The sequence below is a fragment of the Rhinolophus ferrumequinum genome, chromosome 16 (assembly GCF_004115265.2).
Source record: "Rhinolophus ferrumequinum isolate MPI-CBG mRhiFer1 chromosome 16, mRhiFer1_v1.p, whole genome shotgun sequence".
Taxonomy (NCBI): Eukaryota; Metazoa; Chordata; class Mammalia; order Chiroptera; family Rhinolophidae; genus Rhinolophus; species Rhinolophus ferrumequinum.
In genome coordinates, this window is record NC_046299.1 from 21,863,912 (window position 1) to 21,884,088 (window position 20,177).

Consider the following 20,177-nt stretch of genomic DNA (forward strand, 5'->3'; position numbering starts at 1 on the left):
ACATTCTGGCAATGAGAGTTTCTCTACATCCCACCAAACCGCTTTAAAAATCCACCTGCTCTACTGCCATACTGTGGCCCACTGGTGCTACGTCAGGCCTGAGGGTTGCCACCCTCATCCTTTGTGGCACACGTTAAGATGCTGGCTCACCTCATCTTGTAGGATTATCATACAAAACCCTGAAAAGCACTGTCCTTACAGACTATATATTCCAACTCTTTCATTCTACAAATCAGGCAAGTGAGGTTTTGAAAGAAATGACGTACTCAAGATGCCAGTTACTGAAATTAATATGCAAATTACTGACTAGACTTTTCATTCTTTTTTTGCTCTTCTTAGTATAACAAGGGTATTTACTACAACGACATTGTAACAAGATTTAAAGTAAATGAGTATAATCAAGGTATGCAGGGAAGGACGAGTTCTAATAACCGCTGACATATACTGAGTATTTGTCAGGCCACCTGTGAGGCACGTCACACGCTAGATGTTCTCTCAATCTTCACAAAGGCCCTAAAAGGTAGTCTCTATCATTACTCTCTCTTTACAAATTAGGAAAATAAATCTGAGTTAAGTAACTACTTAACTCATGGTCACATAATCTTCAATGGCAAATCTGGAACTCAAACCCAGGTCTGACTCTAAACCAACGCTCTTAACCACAACACAAATAACCTTATTTTTTAAAAAGACATATAAAAGGATTCTTTGGTGAATGTTTTTGTTACTAAAAGAAAACCTAATTCATGAGCAACTTTGTGAAATTTGCCTCGGTTGCCATTCCTTCTCCCACAATTACAACAATCTCCCCTCAAAGCTGCCAATCCCCTAAAGCCTCCGTACTTGAATGTCTTCATGTCTCGCCCGCCAATCACTCGGGCAGTGACCGTCTTCCCAACTTTCAGCTTGGCAGTAGGAGATGTGCCCTCTGGAACGTCATCGAGGATGTGCGAGGCATGAATACAGCCAATGATGCCGTCTTCCAGGGTCACCACCACATGGGTAGGCTTAATGGACTTGACGGTCCCTGTGACCATGTCCCCAATGGACAGGGTGTGCTTCTTTACAGTCCCTACAACCACTGCTGGATACACTTCATCGTCCTCGTCAACCGTCTCAGAGTCCTTCCGGGTCTGTCTCATGGTCCTCTTAGCAGCTGGCCCCTCAACTGCCAAAAGAAGACCGGTCACTCCCGGTTCTGTGGTCTTGAGGGTGAGGGAGACACCCTGTCCCACCTGCAACTTCTCCGAGTCAAAGCGGAAGGTGTCATTGAGGTGAGAGGTCAGGGAGAAAGCGGCCAGGTGGCCAGTCTCCACCAAGGAGGCAACGGCGAAGGACTCCTCCAAGTGCTGCACAATCGCCTGGTATTCACTGCCTTTCTTCAGCTGGAAAACAGAGGAAACCCACACCCCCACTTTGTATAGAGCCACACACACTCGTTCATAGTGGGTGGGACTGGGGCAACCCTTTGGAGTCCAAGGGCCCCAATGCCCATCTGGGTTTTAACAAAGTAGCCTTCACTCCCTCGACCTAGCTTTCCCCCTCTCTACACTGAGGTGACTTGACTATACTCAAAGTGCCACATCAGAATCACCTAGAGTTAGCTTTTGTTTTGAATTCAGATTCCTAGGTCCTACCCCAGAACCAGTGAAATCAGCATTTTAAGTTACTTAGGTGATTCTGATGCATAGCCAGGTGACCTCTGATGGTTCTCCAGCTTTAAGACACTGTGGCTCCTGATTCTTAGTCCTGCAGCTTTCCAGCCAATTTATTTACTTTCATTCAACAGACAGAGTTATTACTGAAAGCTTACTGTGTGCAAGGCATTTAGTATACCTTCCCCCAAACTGTGCTCATGTCCTGTATGCACCAGCTTCACCTAGATGATGAAATGGAATAAGGACCTGCTAGAACACTGAGTGAGGGTTTTCTATTTCTCTTTGTCTTTCAAAGCCTTAAAATTATAAGCAACTAGAGGTTAAGGGTTATATCTATGTAATGTTCTGTACTATATCCTATGCAATTAGGTGCTTAATACCGTATTTTGCCATGTATAATGCGCTCCTGTGTATAATGTGCACCCACATTTTTGGCCCAAACTTTCTGGGGGGAAAAAAATCTTTCATTTTAATATTTTTAATTCAAATTTTTATTTGTTTACACTTAGGTACTTGTTTTTTTTGTATTATAAAGGAATTTTAGCATTTATTTTTTACCATACTATGGTACAAAAAATTTTATGTACCGGTAACAAATTTACAATATTTATGCATCACAGAAGGCCAAGAACTCTTTGTCGTTGCAAGGTCGTCTTAAGTTCAACAAAACCGATTATCATTTTCCAGGGTATTATTTTGCATACAGGTATCATTATTGATTTCTAGAGTTACACTTTTAACTCATAAATAAAAGAATTGAAAACATTTATATAGATATGGAATTAGTACTACCCGTGTATAATGTGCATCTTTATTTTTCCCTCACAAATTTGGGCAAAAAAGTACACATTATACATAGCAAAATATGGCACTTTGGACCATGACCAAATACATATGGTATCCAGAGGAAAACACTGCTAATTTTGAGATATCTCTCATATTGATTCTTCTCTCACACCATAGTGTTCAGGAGAGGGTATAGTGAGCAGTGCAGAGATCAGAACTACCCACGGGCATGTTATGTTTGGTTCATATGATGTTTAAAAAAAAATAGTTTTCAACATTTCCCACATTTATTTCAAATAAAAATCCAAGTTCTGCTTTCTCTTTAAAAGATCAAATACTTAGCAACACTAGACTCAGATATTTCCACCAACAAGCAGATGGAAAGGAATGGTCTGCCCCTTGGCGGGCAGTGTATGTACTCCGCAACCTGTCAGAGGCCTACTACTGCTACTCTCTAACCCATCTGGTCCACTTCACTCATTTACATGGCCTGCTGGGCCCCAAAGACAGGGAGACCATAAAATTTATCATCTGAACCAGAGTAAAAGTTAGTGTTACTAATAGCTACACCAGGATAAAAGGCATAACTGGGAATGACGCATATAAACCCAGGCATACGGTCACCCAAGCATTTGTGTTAGAATCCCCGGCAAAGTGTGTGGGTTGAAGGAGTGTGTAAGGCCTTTCAAACCAAGGAAATAAAGTCATCGGCAAGCTTACCTTTTTAGTTTTTCTATTCACCAAATCATGGCACAAGGAAACATGTACTTCCAACTTCAACATGTCAACATTTAAGATCACAACCTTCTTTTTCTGCCCCGACTGCACCTCCTGCCCTGTAATGCAGAACCAAACATAACACGCTCACCGCCAAGAGCTTAGGGGAGGGACACAGCCTCTCTCCAAGAGCCCTGTAAGCCCTTAGGCACAAAAACAAAAGAGGACACAAGTCGAGTCTGTATGGGCTAGGGAAACAAAAGGTCTGGCTCCCGTAATTCAAGTGCAGGTATGCCTTAATTTATGCAACCTGATATATAAAAATCTCGATTTCCCCAATTATAATAATCCAGGATTCATACCTAAATCTTCTTTAGAATGTTGTCAGTTGTCCTGATTTGCATTCACATAAGATACCTATGCCAAAAGTGTCTACTGAATCAGTTCACTTACCCTATATATTTGGAAACTCTGTATCCAGGAGAGGGAGCAATGGGAAAAGAGTTTCCCCCACCAACCATGATAGGCAAGACCGGTGCACTTACCTGCTCGATGATATTTGCTGGCTCTCAGGACCAGGCCAGGCACTGGGCCTTCACAGAACACCACAGAACCATCTTCCAACACCTCCTGCACTTCTAAGTCAAGGACCATCCCTGGGGTCATCTCAGCCAGCGTCTGGATCAACACAGAGTCTGCCAGAGACCCAAAGGAAACAGGAAGGAACAAGATGAAACAACATTCTTACCCTTTTCCTTTGGAAATGTGCTGCCATGCAGAGGGCAGTGAAACACTGGAACCACTGTGAAAATTAAATCACTTTTGGTAAAAATGTCCAATATCCGTGAAAACTCTTATCACAGAGAGAGACACCTATGCCTCCCTTGCTAATCCGACCTGGCCATAATTCAAGAAAATAACCAGCAAACACCAGAAACACATGCTTTCCTTTGGTTTCTGAATTTTCATTCTTTCTGTTTGGAATCTTCCCTCTCAAGCTTCTGATTCCCAAATCCCATCAGGACTCCACCAATCCTACACAATGGTTCAAAACTTAGGAGGGTCAGAATAATAGCCCCTCACGAAGTCTTCGAGCGGGTCCCTGTTCCATTTTATCATCCACTACATATTTGTTGAATAAACGAACAAAAAGTGAAGAGGTGAATGGAGTCACAACAAATGCAAACCTGAGGTCACAGAACTAAGGGAAATTGTGCCTCTCGATGGACAGGCGCACAAGGGAACTTCCGGGATGCTAATCATGACCTTTACTTGAATCTGGGTGGTAAACAGCGGTGTTCATTTTATAAACATTTACTGAGCTGTACCCTAAATAATTTTTGCATTGTCTATAGGTCATATTCCCATTTTTAAAAGTTTGCCAAATTTTTTTTTTTTTTTTTTTAATACCTGGGAAGCCCTTTGGAACAGACAGGCATAAGGTACAAGGCTCACTGCCCAGCCCGGCCCTCATCCTCTGCCCTCCTGCCCCTACCTCGATTGCTCATGAGACTGCGCACGCCCTGCCGCTCCTCCAGGCACTGGCTCAGGAGGAGGAGGCTGGTGGTAGCCAGGTCCCCCATAGAGCAGTCCGACAGCCGCAGAGACAGCAGCATCCGCTGCTTCTCCTCATCCACGTTGGTCACCTTCGCAACTACCGTCTGCCCCTCAACAAAGTGGTCCCTGGTGGAGGTCACAAACTTGTCACTCATGATCTAAAGGAAAGAATGAGCAGAAAATGAAGAAAGGAAAGGAAGTCTCTATTAAAACAAGCCACTTAACGTACCTGGGAAGGGCTATGAGAGAGGGTAATGGGACCCAGGAAGTTCCCGCCAGCCCCCTCTAAGTACAGCTCTACTCCCCTTCCATAAAAACACAGGAGAGACTTTGGTTGCCCAACCCAGCCTTCTACAGGGCACCCAGCCAAGAAGACACGTTACTGGCACGCCAGAGGGACACTGAGCTGTACATGTCTCTAACACCCCCTGGCAACTCTCTGCCTCTCACTATGCATGTTTCTGGGGCCCTCTCCTCTGTTCTCATTTTTAAAATTGTCCTGGCAGAAGGTGCAAATGACATTTGTCCCGGCAAAGCATCAAGGAGACAAACGTATAAAAGGGAAGACATACTTATGAATTATCTATGGCAGGAATGAGCTACAAGCCATTTGCTCACCACCTACCGTCTTACACTGACTTATGGTAAGTCTACTCCCAGCTCTGGTCTCAGTTTACTCAGCAGAAATGAGGGGTTCCACTATGGGATCACTAGAATTTTTTCCAGTCTGAAAAGTTTGCAATTCAATGATGGAGGGGTAGGTAGGTAGTAATTTCAAGGGTATTCTGGTACCATAACACCTCAAAAACCACAGGAGGATGGAAAACCTGTAATCAGCTGCTTACGAAAATCAATTTCCAAGTCTAACATGCTGCGGATAAAAACAAGCTCAGCGTCCTCACAGGAGACTGAAGTCTCAGGGCCACCATCCATCTAATCAACACTACAGTTAAAGTAGAAAAGGTGCCCTTTCCTCCAGGAGGACACAGCCCCGAGCCAGGACACACAGCTGGGTTAGAGGAGCGTGGACTGAATCTCAGCTCCACCCGCCTCAGCAGCTGCCTTTATGTCTTGCCCCTAAAAATCTTTCAAGGGATTAAGTATCTTGCTCCTTCCCACCAACCCTCAGGTTCCACAACACTGTGCGCTTGTGCATAGAGGTGAACTTACAGCTTTGGGGGCCAGTCCACTAAGACCTGAGGGGAACTGGACGAACACACCGTAGTCCTTGATGCTCTTCACAAACCCAATAAGCAGCATTCCAGGATGGATTTCTGAGAAGCCCTTGGGATCCTGGCCACCTTCCACTGTGGAGACCAAAGCTGGCTTCCTGCAAAGGAGCTAGTGGTACTTCATCAAGGAATATTCCAGAAAGGGCAGATGAAATCTCCTTTTTCCCCTCTACACCTTCTGCTACTACCGTGATTCTCTAAATGGGCAGACCAATAGCAGCAGCACCATACAGAACTTGTTAGAAATGCAAATTCTTAAGCACCACCCCAGACCTATGGATTAGAAACTCTGAGGTGGGGCCCAGCAAGCTGTGTTTGAACAGGTCCTCCCGGTGATTCTGATGTGCACTAAAGTTTGACAATCGCTGCTTTATTCCTTTCCTGATTAACTCATTTCCAGATTACTGAAAGAGGCCAAAAAGGGAATGGCTCATCCCTGTGGCTTGGCAGCTGGACTGGCCATGATGCATCCTCCACAATCTTCATATTAACCAACCCTATTTCACCTCCTACGTCAATCTTCACTCTAAGGAGATTTCATATTCTGTGAGAAAAGAGGCAAAAGGAAAAACACCCTTCAAAACACCCACACCAAGGCCAAAGGGAATATTGTGAGCTCCATATCTCTTGGTGGGGGGCAGAGAAGGGGGACAACTACCTTATCATAATTAGTCCAATTCAAGGGGCAAACACTGAGTGATCCGAGAAGGCCAGACGTGCTACTGGGACTATCCGCTGGGTCCAGCAGGCCACACCACCTCTTCTTCCCCAACACCCTGGCCTCCCACCCTAACCTGACCACCAGTATCTGCTGGCAGGACTTCAATCTCACTCTTACTTTCCACCAGGAAATTAGAAGGAAAGCTCAGGCTTGCTCACTGGTTAGGTTTTATGGAGGAGGTATTTCTAAAGTCACATGGCCGACTTTTTTCTAGGGAGTTTCCAACTAAGAGCACAGCCCAATCCATACTTTCCCCCCAAGAATGCTGATGGTTCCCCTGCTTTCTGTGGCTCCCCAGATACCAGTAAAGGATACAACATGTCCCTCACTCTGGCTCAGACACAGGACTCTGTGAAGGGTGTCACCGGCCTGGAGCCAGTGGTACAACAGTGGGCCATTGGCGACGTGGTCCGACAGATGAGACGTGGGGAGAAAAGCAGGGATGTTGTGGGGAAGGACAGCGACCTCCAGCCCATCTGTGGACTTTTCTAAAACCTTCACATCCACCAACTACCCAGGGAAGAAAAAGACAAAAATTAGCATTGGTCTTGGACAGAGAAAACCACCTCGTCTGCGTCGGGAGGAGACAAGAGGAATCAAATTCCAGCACTAGGGATCACAGAGGTCAAAATCAGAAAAGCAGCTTTCTTCCACAGCCCACACCACCACTTCGAAGACCCAGCAGGCACACACAAGCACACACCAGGACCCATTTGTGCATTCCCGTCACTCCTCTCCCAAGTCCCTCCACGGGGTCTCAGAGGACAGGCAGCCTTGCAGAACGGCCCTAGGGACCAGGAAGGAAAGAGCAGCAGTACACTGCTGAAAAACCACATCATGACAGAACTTTCCTTTCCTGGACAGCTTCCACTTGCTCTGACACACAGGAAAAAATATGAGGTTCTATGTGAAGAACCTTAACTCTCTCTAGTCCCAGAATCTTAGAATCTACCTCAATCCTTCCCCTGCATGGATTCCATACCCCAAGTGTCAGTGGTACCCTGCTCTTGGCCACTGTAAACTAAAATAATTTGTCTGGATAAGCCCAGGTACCTGCCCAATGTGAACGGCTTTTCTTTTCTTCTGACTGTGTCCCACACGCTCTTTCTCTGGATCACTCAACAGCTTGAAGGACAAGAGCATCCTCTCTTTGGATGGCTCACAGTTCAGCACCACAACCTTCACCACCTGGCGAGAAAGCACACCTGCTTGGCTAACTCCTCCCAGCAGGCCTGTCAGGCCTGGGAAAGGTGCCCTCCACGAGCACTGCAAAGGCCTTGGGAGATCCACCCAGACCCTGGATCATATCAGAATGCAGTGAAAAAAAACATACAGAGAGATACACAGAATCTCTCGAGTTAGCCTTTGGGTGAAAGAAAGACATGAATCAATTTTTTGGTACAACTCCAAGTTTAAAAAATCATTTTTCCCAGAAAGACCCAGATTCACTAGTTTCATGGCACTGCCCCCTAGTGGTGACATGACAGTGGCCTCAGAACAACATCTGATATGAAGGACATCAGCATTGTTACAGGTAAAGATTAGTTTCTTCAAGCCTGTGGGCCTGAGGTTCACTAGTTTGCCAGCTTTCATTGAATCCCCTTGAGGATTTCTCTCTGTTCTGTTCCCATCTCCACGTGGCTGGCTCAGGCTCTCTTCCTCATCCCTTAAAAAGTAGCCCTCCATACGACTTCTTCATATCTATGTTCATGGGGTCACCACGGGTAGGGCCCTGCCTGGGGGAAGGTTACCTGGCCAGTGTAAAAGACCTTCTCTGGGTCGGGGACATACTCGGCACTGAGCTCGTGCTTGGGCACCAGTCCTTGCACGTCATTGTAGAACTTCACAATGCAGCCATAGTCCTTGACCCTGAGGATGAAGCCATGTGTCTGCAGACCAGGCTTGGCGTCCGCATAGCAGGTAATGGCAGGTAGTTTGGACTCAACCAGGGTTTTCTTCAGGGTCATCATCAGCTTCTTGGCTTCAGGGTCACAAAGCAAAACCTAGGGGAAGGGTATCATCATCAAATCTGTCATCAAGTTACCTATTATCAAGAGAGCCACTGAGCTGGTCTCTGTGACCCCCCTGGACCCAAAGGCCATGGTCAGTCCCCAAGAACCTACTATGTCTTTCCCTCCGAGAATAATCTAAACCGCACCCTCCCTGCTTCCTGCTGGATGACAACCTAGGGAGTATTCATCTCTATTTCAAAGGTACTCCTCCCATAAGCTCCCTCAGGGGCCTACAACAGTACTCATCACCTCACTGTACCTCCAAAGTCTTGCTTCCACACTGCCTTAGCTCCTTCCTAGACCACCAACATCTTGTCTCACAGAAAGAATGACTGAACCAAATTACCACCTCAATACTGCTGGATGTTATCTATAAACTAAGACTGAGAGACCCAACAGTCTCTCCTCCCTCAGAAGGTCATCTCCTTGGGGGCAGAGAAATTCCTCTCCTTCTAACCTCTTGACCCCACTACTATAAAATATTTTGCCAATAAGTAATCAATCTCTTTGTTGACTCACTAATAGTGAAATAAAATAAAAATAAGAAAATCTAACGTTCTGGGTGCCTGCACACACAAGGCCCTATACTAAGCATTGTGTATTATCATATCTAATCTCATAACTTTGTGAAGCTTCTCTTGGGATTCAAACGTTTGTTATAAATCACTCAGTTTTGGCAGCTTTGTTTGGCTTATATTTTTGCCTGACACACTCCTTGCCTCCTCCCCTTTCCAAATCCTACCCATCCTTTCTAGCCCACCAGTGCCAGAAATCTAGAAGACATTATTGGCACATAGCGCTGAATTTGAAAACTGGTTTCATCCTTTATTAGCTGTGTGACTTTGGGCATGACACGTGGCCCTCCCATGCTTTAATATCCCCACCTGCAAAATGAGGTTAACAACACTTACTTTATACGGTCGTTTTAAGGATTAAATGAAATAATGAATGTCATGTACCTAGCACAGCAATTGACATAGAGCATGTTACATGGTAGTAGTTACTATTGATATCATTGATGACTTGTGGGGCTGCACGCCAGGCTACCTTCCCCTTTCTGAGATAGGACCACAGCATGAAGCCTGCACCAAACCATGTGGCACAAGGTCACATACTGGCCTCTGCTCTCTTCATGGATGGATATTGTAACTCTTAATTATGCTATACAATTCTCAATGGCAGGGACCCAGTTTTCTCTTCCCAATGCCAGGAACAGCACAGCAGACACTACGTGGTTATTTTGTGGGAAAGAGCAGAAACTTAGCTAAGAAGCAGTACTCTCTTTCCATCTGGCCAAAACCCCAACAGAGACCCTTTAAGAGGCTCACCCGGCACATGACCTCATCCCCAATGTGGTACTTCTTCTCTGGATTCTTCATCGGGATGTCAGCCAGGTGCATGGGAGGTACCAGGCCCCTGATGTACTCAGCCACCTTCACCAGAATCCCATACGGCTTTATGGTCAGCACTGTGCCCTAGGAAGTCCCAACAAAAGACACCATGATGCCGCAAGAACAGTCTTTCCTCCATCTCTTACAAGAAAGCATGTCACACCTCTCTTTTGAAGCCCAGTTTCCTGGGCTAACGGTTCCTGCTATTCCAGATCTCACAGGGGTAAAGCACACACCCACACTGACCTGGGTGCAGTCAGGTTTATTTGTGGGAACCTTCATATCTTTTTGTATGAGCACGTTCTTTCTGTCTGCCTTATAAACACATTCTCTAAAGGAGGGGACCATGTCTCCGAAAAAATGAACTCTACATATGTATAAAGGGGAGCTGCTCAATTGGGACTAAATGGATAGACAGGAGAGGCAAGTGGAACTGGCTTCTTACTAATATTCCAGGTGGCTCAATTATCATAGAACTAAATTTTGACCTGGTCTATAAAACACCATCAAATTCCAGGGTTTATAACCTTCTTCCTCTGCAGTTGAGTGGTGCTAGTAAGACCTTACCTTGAAATTAATTACAAGTTATCAAACGGAAGAAAAGAAAGTCCAGTTAGCAGGCAGAGGCAAGGAACAAGACTTTAAATGTGTTCACATGAAAACTAATGAGCTGACAGTTAGATTGTGAACTAAAGAATGTCTGAAGCTGGGGGAGTACCTAATTATATGCTAGAGGTCTTACCTTTACCAATGCCCCAGGTTTGATGTCATGATATCTAAGGTACTGAGCTTCAATAATAGACCTAGAACAAAAGATATGAGATTAAATAAATGGGGGCAGAGGCTACCTGAAATTCAGGGTTATCAAAACCATGCTGGCAGGAAAGGAAACCTTGACCAAGCCAGGCCAGGAGAACCCAAACGCGCGCCCACCCAGAAGCACACCTCCACCCGGCCACGTGTTGATGACAGACTTACGTCTGCAGAGAGAGCAAAACCAGTTCATCCATCGGGCTGTAGTCGATGATTCTACATTTGTGAGTGTTCCCTGGTTTGAAGGCCTCAGGATTGAAGGTGTTCTTAGAATCAGAGAGATGGCTGAGCTACAAAGAGCCAAGTGATTAAGGAAAAGCCAGAGACAACAGAGACCTGAGGCAATTAGACACTAAGGCACACTGAGATGACAACACATGTGTCACCTACCATAAAAACAGTGCTCTGATTACCTGTTAAAAAAATTCCTCTAACTAAACAACTGCTCTTTACCATCACAGAATTTCTGTATCAAAGATTAATCTAGATCATGGGTCAGCAAACCACAGTTCACAAGCTGGTAACTATTTTTGTAAACTAAAGTTTTCTTAGAACACAGCCATGCCCATTCATGTACATCTGTCTATGGCTGCTTTCAGCCTATAAGCACAGAGTGGAATTTACGATTTTATTACAAAAATATTAAAACAAATACCTGGAATGAAGAGACAACAAATTCTGGATAAATTTTTAATACTTTTAAATATAACAAAAGTGAATCTTATTAATTTGCAGGAGAATAAAGAAGGGATCATAGCAGTGAGTCCCAGCCTGGAACTTGTTTTGATACTGTGCAAAAATCTGCACAAAATAAAACTTGTTTTAAATAAATTTTATTAAAAAAAAAAAACTAAAAAACACAAAGGACAGAGTTGAGTAGTTAGGACAGAGACCATATGGTTCACAAGCCTGAAATATTTACTATCTGGACCTTTAAGAAAAACTCTGCCAAGCCCTGGTGTAGATCCTAATTCATTCTTATTCTTACCACCCGCTATCCTGTTTCCCCGAAAATAAGACCTAGCAGGACAATCAGCTCTAATGCGTCTTTTGGAGCAAAAATTAATATAAGACCCGGTCTTATATTACAGTAAAATTTATATTATACTATATTATATTATAGTAAAATAAGACTGGGTCTTGTATTAATTTTTGCTCCAAAATGTGCATTAGAGCTGATTGTCCGGCTGGGTCTCATTTTCGAGGAAACACGGTAGGTATCGAATACTTACAGGTCAAACTGATTCTAAGGCATTCTTATAACAAACAGGTTTTGTTCAGTCCCTAAGAAAAGTCTGCCATACTTGGGGATATTCAAAAATAGGAAACTAATACCAAGGGATGAAGGAAGCAGAAAAGGACCCATGTGTCTCAATAGTCCTTCTAGTGATAAGATCCTGATGAAACAAAGAGACTCCTTACCCGGGCATAGGCCAGAGCCCCATCATTCAACCTGAAAGTGGCCCCAGCCTTGTTGAAAAAGCCCTGGACAGGAACGTCATCCAGGACAGCTCCCAGGTGCTGAGAAGAGAGCCGGGTGAGTGGGCGCCCGGGCTGCAGGAAGACGGGGCGCAGGCTCAGTCGCACAGTTCTGGTCCGAGGATGGACACAGAGGATACAGGCCTTCACCTAGATAATGGAAAGGACATAATGAGCAGGAGGAGGCATGCAGGAGATAAGGCATCCAGGAGCAGACTTTCGAAGGTCAAGACTCTCCTCCATGTGCTGACCAGGTTAGGAGTACAAGTACTAAAATTGACTTGTACAGTCAAGCAGCATACAGAAAATTCAAACAAAATGTTTCAGAGGAACTACGTCCAACTACATCAAGGCTTACTCGGGCCAGCAAAAACATATACCGGGGTTCCCTCAACACCATGAGACTAATAAGGCACATGCAACAGAAACCATGTGCTGGCACCAGTACCTCAGAGGCTCATCTAAACTATGCCACAGACAGCCTGCTCCGATCACAAGGTTATGGCATGCAAAATGTCTCAACTCTGTACACAAGTATGCCTATAGGGAGAAAAAAATCACTAGAAAGAAGTTCGATAAAATATTAATATTATTATTACTAGGTGATATTTTCACTTTTTAAAAAAAACCCATTTTTAGTTTTTAAAAAATGTCTCTAGCATCCATTAGCATACATCATTGCTAAAAATGAAAAAAAAACCAAAATGCATCATTTTAGGATTAAAAAAAAATTCTAAATAATATACAGAGGGTGCCAAAAAATATATATACACATTTTAAGAAGAAAACTAATAAAATTATAATACTCGATATACACCAATAACAAAAGACAAATACAACTCATGTGTATACATTTTTTTGGCAACCCCAGTAATACTGGGATTTTCTTCCCAAGTCACTAGTAACACCTGATTGTATAATCTTTCAGTATTTTAACCAGGTGTACTCTAAAATTTTTTTCAAAACTGGATTTTTTTTGAAGTATAATACACATAGCACCTTTTCAACCACATTTTTCTATTTAAATATATATCTTGTTCTCCTATGTTACATACTCCTCTAAAGTACTTTAAATTATAAAAGATTCACTAGCAAAAAAAATCAAACCATATGAAAGTATATGAAATAAAAACTAAAAGGTGCATTCTCCTCCTCAGTCTCTTTCTCTAATCTCAGTCCCCAAAGATAACCACTGGTAGTTTATTATGGTCCTTCCAAAACACTTTCTATTCCCCTCACCTCTTCTCTGCACTCCTGCACACACAGTCCTAGGACCTGCCCTGTAGCTAACTGTGACAATGGACAGCGAAGTGGACACAACTGGAATCAAGAAAAGATAACGTGTAGCAGTACTTACTGCTTGATTTGAGAAATACGTTCCAGCTTTCTTGGGATCCAAGTGCATGAAGTCAACCAGGCCAGTAAAAAACGAGAGGAAGTTCAGCGTAAGGCCAAGTGGAGTCGCCTAGAAATAAACAGAACAATTTATGAAAAATAGCTCTCTGAAGGAACCAAGAGCATGAGAACTACTGTTCACACTAAACACTCAGTGCCACATTTTCCAGGATAACTGTGTGTCTTTTCTCCTCCAGCTAGCTCTTATCAATCTTTCTTCCTATAAAACTGAGTGGCAGGACAGCTGGAACTGGCTGTTTCTTTATTCACTAAGCTCACCTCCCTTCCGGAGTGAGAGGACATCAATCCTCCCACCCACAGGATTTCCCAATGGGATGGCGGGCACTTTGCACTAAGATCCTTGAGGAAGTGCCAGCCTGACAACTTGGACAAATTGTTGCTAACATGGTGACTAGGAAGGCAAAACCCAAATGCTTGCAAAAGGGAGCACTGACCATGAGCAAGCTGATTCATCCCATAGGGTCCCGAAAAAGCTAAAGAATTAAGGTGAGAAGCGCCTCAAAAGAGAGCAATAAAGTAGATACCTAAAATCTGGAATCTCCACAGAAAATGGAATAGTTATTCTCTGGGAAAACTGTACCAGACTCAAAATCCAGGAAGAGTACAAACCCTGAAATGTGGATCAAGAAAAATTCTGAATATCGTATAGATATAGATACGAGACACCCAGCCCCTTTCTCCCACTTAGCTCTCAGGTAGCCAGGCTCATACCCTCCTAGGTGGAGGTTAGATTCTTTCTAGAGAAACCTAATATGCCCGAGAAGACTTGTAACAATGACTTTTGGAGGCTGACCAAAGAAAGTCTGCTACTTCCTCATCAGGACCATGAAGTCGGCCAGTCAGCAGGCCCACCCAGGCACACACACTTCCTAAAATTTTAGTGTCTCATTTGTAGTATGGCGTCAAAATAAAAATTCAATAGATAACGTGAAGTTCAAGTTGAGAGGCTCTCCCAGAAGGGAGGACGTAGATAAATACACGCATACACCAAAACAAAGGACAGAGTAAAAGATAAGCACATCAGAGAAGTGATCTATGAAGTCCAACAATATGTTAACAGGAGTTCCAGAAAAAAAGAAGAGGAAATTGTATTTTAAAACAAACAAAAACAAGATCTGCTAAGGGGCTAGTATCCAGAATATATAAATGCTTACAACTTTACAATAAAAAGACAATACAATTTTAAAATGGGCAAAAGACTTTTGAATAGATACTTCTCCAAGGAAGATATACAAGTGGTCAACAAGCACATGCAAAGATGCTCAACTTCATTAGTAATTAGAGAAATGCAAATCAAAATCACAAGAAGATACCACGTCATATCACCAGGATGGCTATGATAAAAAGAAGGATAGTAACAAGTGCTTGTGAGAATGGAGAAATTGGAACCCTTACATGTCTGGTGGGAATTTAAAATTGTGCGGCCACTTCAGCAGTTCCTCAAAAAGTTAAACAGATAGTTAGGATATAACCCAGCAATTCCATTCTTAGGCATATACCTAAGAGAAATGAAAACATATGTCTACACAAACACTTGTACATGAATTTTATAGCAGCATTATTCATAAAGGCCCAAAGTGGAAACAACCCAAATGTCTACTAACTGACAAACAAAATGTGTTATAACGCTATGATGGAACATTATTCAGCCATAGAAAGGAATGAACCACTGATACATGCTACAACATGGCTGAACCTTGAAAACATTATACTAAGTGAAAGAAGCCAGACACAAAAACTTACATATTGCATGATTCTATTTATATGAAATCTCCATAATAGGCAAATCTAGAGACAAAAAGTAGGCAAGTGGTTGCCAGGGGCTTGAGGGAAGGAGAGATGGAAAGTGACCACTAATGGGTACAGGGTGTCTTATTGAGGTGATGAAAATGTTTGGAACTAAATAGTGGTGATGGCTGCACACCTTTGTGAGTACATTAAACTTAACACCAATCACATATGAGAGTAGAATAATGATGTTTTCAGATACAGGAGGTATGCAGAAAAGAGTTAACATAGGAGGCCCATGTCTTAGAAAAGCCTGCTTCCAATGTTAGCCCTTGGCTGGTATCTTGGAACTTCGATTTGGGGACGGTTCCCACCACTCCCAGAACTGAGTGGCTCATAACCTGTTCACACAATAATTTATACTAAACACACACATTCCTTATGAGAGCCTCGAATTTTGATACATGCCGGCAGAGGGTGCCTACATGACCAGCCCCAGTTAAAAATCCTCAGTACTAAGTCTCTAATGAGCTTCCCTGATAGATAACATTTTATGTGTGTTGTCATAACTTGTTGCCAGAGGAATTAACTACACCCTTTGTGACTCCACTGAGTGAGAACTCTTAGAAGCTTGTGCCTGGTTCTTCCAGACTTCACTCCATGGGCCTTTTTCCGTTTGCTGATTTTGCTTTGCCTCCTTTCACTGTAATAGAATCACTATATTCTGAACCCTGGGAGTATTCCTAGTGACCCACTGAACCTATGAGTACTCTTGGGGATCCCAGCCACACTAGGAAATAACCGAGTGAGAAATTAGCCTCTCATGTACTTTTTCGAAAATGCTCTGGAAAATGTGCTGCACTAAAATTGAGGGAGTAAACCAAAAAAAGAGGAAAACATGGAATCAAAGGTAATTCCAATACAGAAGAGAGGGGAAGATTCCAGGATGACAGTAAAAGGAGGTCCAGGTGGGGGGGGAAAAAGGAACGAAGAGATTACCTAAAGGGTTGAAAACATGGAAAACTGTAGTAAGAGAAAAATAACTACAGGGCACAGAAGAAACAGTGACAGATAGGACGAGAATTTAACAAATGACAAAAACAAAGCTGATTATCAACTCCAGGAAATAAAGCTGTTCAACAGTCATGGTCTATTACCTAGCTCAGCAGTAAACAGTATTTACATAGTCATAATAATTTAAACACTGAATAATGATTTAACCAAAATTTTACTATATCTCTGTTGGGAGGTTGGAGGAAGGGAAGGGAAAATTAAGAGACAAGTCTTTATCTATCTTGATAAGAAGTTAAAACTCAGTGCCTAAAATCAATAAACCAAGAGAAATTTACTACTTAAAAATGTGAAGATAAATTTCAAAACATAAGCTAAAAGAGTTAAAGATGGGAGTCCGGAGGGATAGATGGGATAGTTCTTCATTGCCAAGTCTTTAAATACCATTTTGATCAGCACTGTCCCGTAGAAATATAGCGTAAACCACATATGTAATTTTAAGTTTTCTAGCAGTCAGACTTTAAAAACTACAAAGAAGTGAACTTTGTTTTAATTGTAGTTTATTTAACCCAATATATCCAAAATATTACCATTTCAACACGTGGCACTGGCTACATTTCAAGTGCATAATAGCCACACATGACCAGTGGCTACCCTATTGAACAGCACAATTTTAGATCGTGTGCATGTAACTACTTTAATAAAAATTGTTTTTATTTTAGAAAGTAGTAGTAATAATAAACGGCTTACCTTCTGTACCTGGGCTTTGACCACCAGTCCTGGTAGCAAGTTATTAAGGGTCCAGTTTTGCTCCTCAGTAGCGATAGCAGTAGAAACTTCTGAATGATCAACAGACAGACTAACAACTCCTCCATTGCCCTTCACCTCTTCAATGATGCAGTTCAGGTACTGACCCACCTTCAGTTTAGCACCTGCAAGCCCAGCCCCAGCCCCCAAAAGGAAAAATATCTCCATGAGAAGGACCTTTATCTTTGGCACAAGCAATACCTAAGATGATTCACGACCTACTTGCCGAGTTACCATGAAGGGAATGAAGTGACCTTACCCAATCTGGAATCAACTACCCACAAAAATATGAAGATTGCTAGTTCAGAGGCCTGGGGGTCGGGGCCCAAATTTCAGTGGAATCTTCTAGGTGAGAAACAGTGAAAATGGCCCATCAGATCTTAGTGAGACCCAGCCACTTCCTGGCCCTTTACACATACTCCCTTTTTTATCAGCCAGGATTAACCGCTGATCTCAGCAAAGCCAAAGAGCCTTCAGAGTCACCATTCTGTAATTTACTCACCACACTTGGTGAGTAAATTTAAATATAATCACCACACGTACCATCTCACTGCCATGCATTGGCCCCTCTTCTTGCCCTCACCTTTGTTCTTCTGTCTGATATACTCCTGGGTTTTTTGCACTGGCAGAAAAGCTCTGGCTCCACTAACACCAATGTCCACTAGGTAGCCATGGTCTTCCAGACTGGAAACAGTGCCTGTGAGCAGCTGGAAGAGAGGAAAGCATGCCAAAAAGTTCAAAAGTCAAAGGTAATGGCACACACAACAAACATCCACTATAAAATGTGCATGTTCCTACCGTCACTCTCAACATATTATCTCATAATCCCACCCTCACATACACTTTTAACTTTGAACCTCAATCGCACTACAGGATAGTAGAGGGCAAGATACCAACTTGAATTCTCCCACAGCTGGAAGGATTTTATAGTTTCCAGGCAATGAGAAGTGTTAAACACAGTTGAATAATGGAATGACAGAGAGGGGTCTCTCCCCAGGAGAATTTCCAAAAGAAATGCAAAGGGGGATAATCCAGATGGCCCTGCAAGGTCACTTCCTGGGCTATGATTATTGAGAATCCAGAACTACCCTTCCAGCTGTCATCATATCATTTCAAAGCACCTCCAAGACATTAAAAAAAAATATATTGCCAACCTTCCCATTTCCCAAATTACAACTTCCCATCTCATAGGAAGCAGTGTGGCATTCAAAGCTGGCTCTGACACTTACTATTTAGTCTTTGGCAAGTCATTTAAATCTCTCTCATCCCATTTTCTCAAATCTACAAGAGGGTATCTATTTGCCTCACAGGGCAAATAGTGTCTAAAGTATCTAAAACAGCACCTGTCATACAGCAGGCTGTCAACACTTGTCAATTTCCTGCACCTTGGTTTATTTTTGTTCTACCCAACTTTCAGGGCCTGCCCCAAACTCCACTGCTTCTTACCAAATTTTACAAGATCATATTGATCTCCCTCCTTTTAATTACAAGAGTACTTAGGAGTGTAGTTTATATGAGTGTTTTGATGAAGTTTATATGAACCTAGTGGACCTGGAGGCTCTGAGCTAGGACTAATTTCTCCTGAATCTCCAGATTCAGTGGTGGGCTGGCTGTCCATGAGTACAGATGACAGATTTATTGCCCTGTCTATTTTGTCTCTTGCTCTTAGAAAGCAGCCCTCAAGCATTCCCCACAAATATCAGATAGTCTTTGGAAAAAAACTTAACCTATGGGGTGGCTGGTTAGCGCAGTTGGTTAGAGCGTGGTGCTGGTAGCACCAAGGTTGCCAGTACGATCCCCATATGGGCCACTGTGAGCTGCACCCTCCTTAAAGAAAACAAAAACAAAAACAAAAAAACTTAACCTATGAGGAAGTCTGAGTAAGTAAGGCACTTCAAGGAACTCCTTCTCACCATCAGTAAGTGCCCTGCTAAGGCTCCTTGGAGGCTTTTTTTTGCTACCATCAAATCTTAGACTTGCTTTCCCTTTCTCCCCTCCAAGTTAAGGTAATTAGGTTCAAGTCTTCAATTTCCATGAAACATCCAGGCACCCTGTAGACCTTCCTCCCTCAGGAAAAGACCCACCCCTGTGTGCAACAATTAGCTGAATGTAAAAGGAGACAAGGCAGGGCAGGAAGAAGGCATGCTGCCTGCTCCTCTTCCCTGACCCCAGACACATACCATTCCAGGCTTCAAGGCGTCGGCACTCAGCACTTTGTTGACACTTTTGGGGTTCAGAGACAGCTTGACACTCTTTTTGCCCCTCTCTGTGATGCCCAGACTGCTCACCACACATCTCACCAGCATCCCAGGAGAGAAGAGTTCAGGCAAGAGGACCAGGTCCTGCATAATACAAATGAGAAAGCCCTGATGCATCACATCCCCCCAAACCAAGAATCCGCTTCCAGGCCCTGGCTCAAAGGCTTCTCATCCTCAGACCCCACAGACCCCAAAGGGCAAGGAAGACAGTAAGCACTTGCCCACAAAGGAAGACGGGTCTGTGACCATGTTAGTCTTGAATGTCAGCATAAAGCCTCCAAATATCTCCACACAATGGCAGATATAAAACAATTTGTCGAAAGAGCTGTCTATAGAGACCCAAGAGATGCTTGCTAGAGGGGATGGGGCAGGGGGACGGGTGAAAAACGTGAAGGGGGACATAGTCAATAACATTGTGATAAGTTTGCACAGTGATAGATGAATTAATGGGGTGATCACACTGTAAGGTAGAAAAATATTGAGTCACTATATTGTATACCTGAAACCGATACAACTATTATATCGTATACCAACTATACTTAAAAAAAAAGAAAAAAAAAAAGAATTGTCTGTATTTACTGTCTCTACTTC

The 20,177-nt window shown here is 43.2% G+C and overlaps 1 protein-coding gene across 3 annotated transcripts in view; it reads right to left on the reverse strand.

Moving 5' to 3' along the window:
• The window catches only part of PDCD11 (programmed cell death 11), a 42,072-nt gene that overhangs the window by 16,412 nt on the left and 5,483 nt on the right, over positions 1 to 20,177 (reverse strand). For all 3 annotated transcript variants that reach the window (XM_033130528.1, XM_033130529.1, XM_033130527.1), the window contains exons 5-20: positions 19,509 to 19,670; positions 17,912 to 18,035; positions 17,272 to 17,453; positions 13,724 to 13,831; positions 12,310 to 12,516; positions 11,053 to 11,177; positions 10,817 to 10,877; positions 10,012 to 10,158; positions 8,423 to 8,674; positions 7,725 to 7,859; positions 6,987 to 7,181; positions 5,889 to 6,059; positions 4,657 to 4,876; positions 3,707 to 3,856; positions 3,165 to 3,280; positions 844 to 1,385 (exon numbers count right to left, since the gene is read on the reverse strand). In XM_033130528.1, the coding sequence (XP_032986419.1) occupies positions 844 to 1,385; positions 3,165 to 3,280; positions 3,707 to 3,856; positions 4,657 to 4,876; positions 5,889 to 6,059; positions 6,987 to 7,181; positions 7,725 to 7,859; positions 8,423 to 8,674; positions 10,012 to 10,158; positions 10,817 to 10,877; positions 11,053 to 11,177; positions 12,310 to 12,516; positions 13,724 to 13,831; positions 17,272 to 17,453; positions 17,912 to 18,035; positions 19,509 to 19,670 (2,897 nt within the window). The remainder of the gene's footprint in view (positions 1 to 843; positions 1,386 to 3,164; positions 3,281 to 3,706; positions 3,857 to 4,656; positions 4,877 to 5,888; positions 6,060 to 6,986; positions 7,182 to 7,724; positions 7,860 to 8,422; positions 8,675 to 10,011; positions 10,159 to 10,816; positions 10,878 to 11,052; positions 11,178 to 12,309; positions 12,517 to 13,723; positions 13,832 to 17,271; positions 17,454 to 17,911; positions 18,036 to 19,508; positions 19,671 to 20,177) is intronic.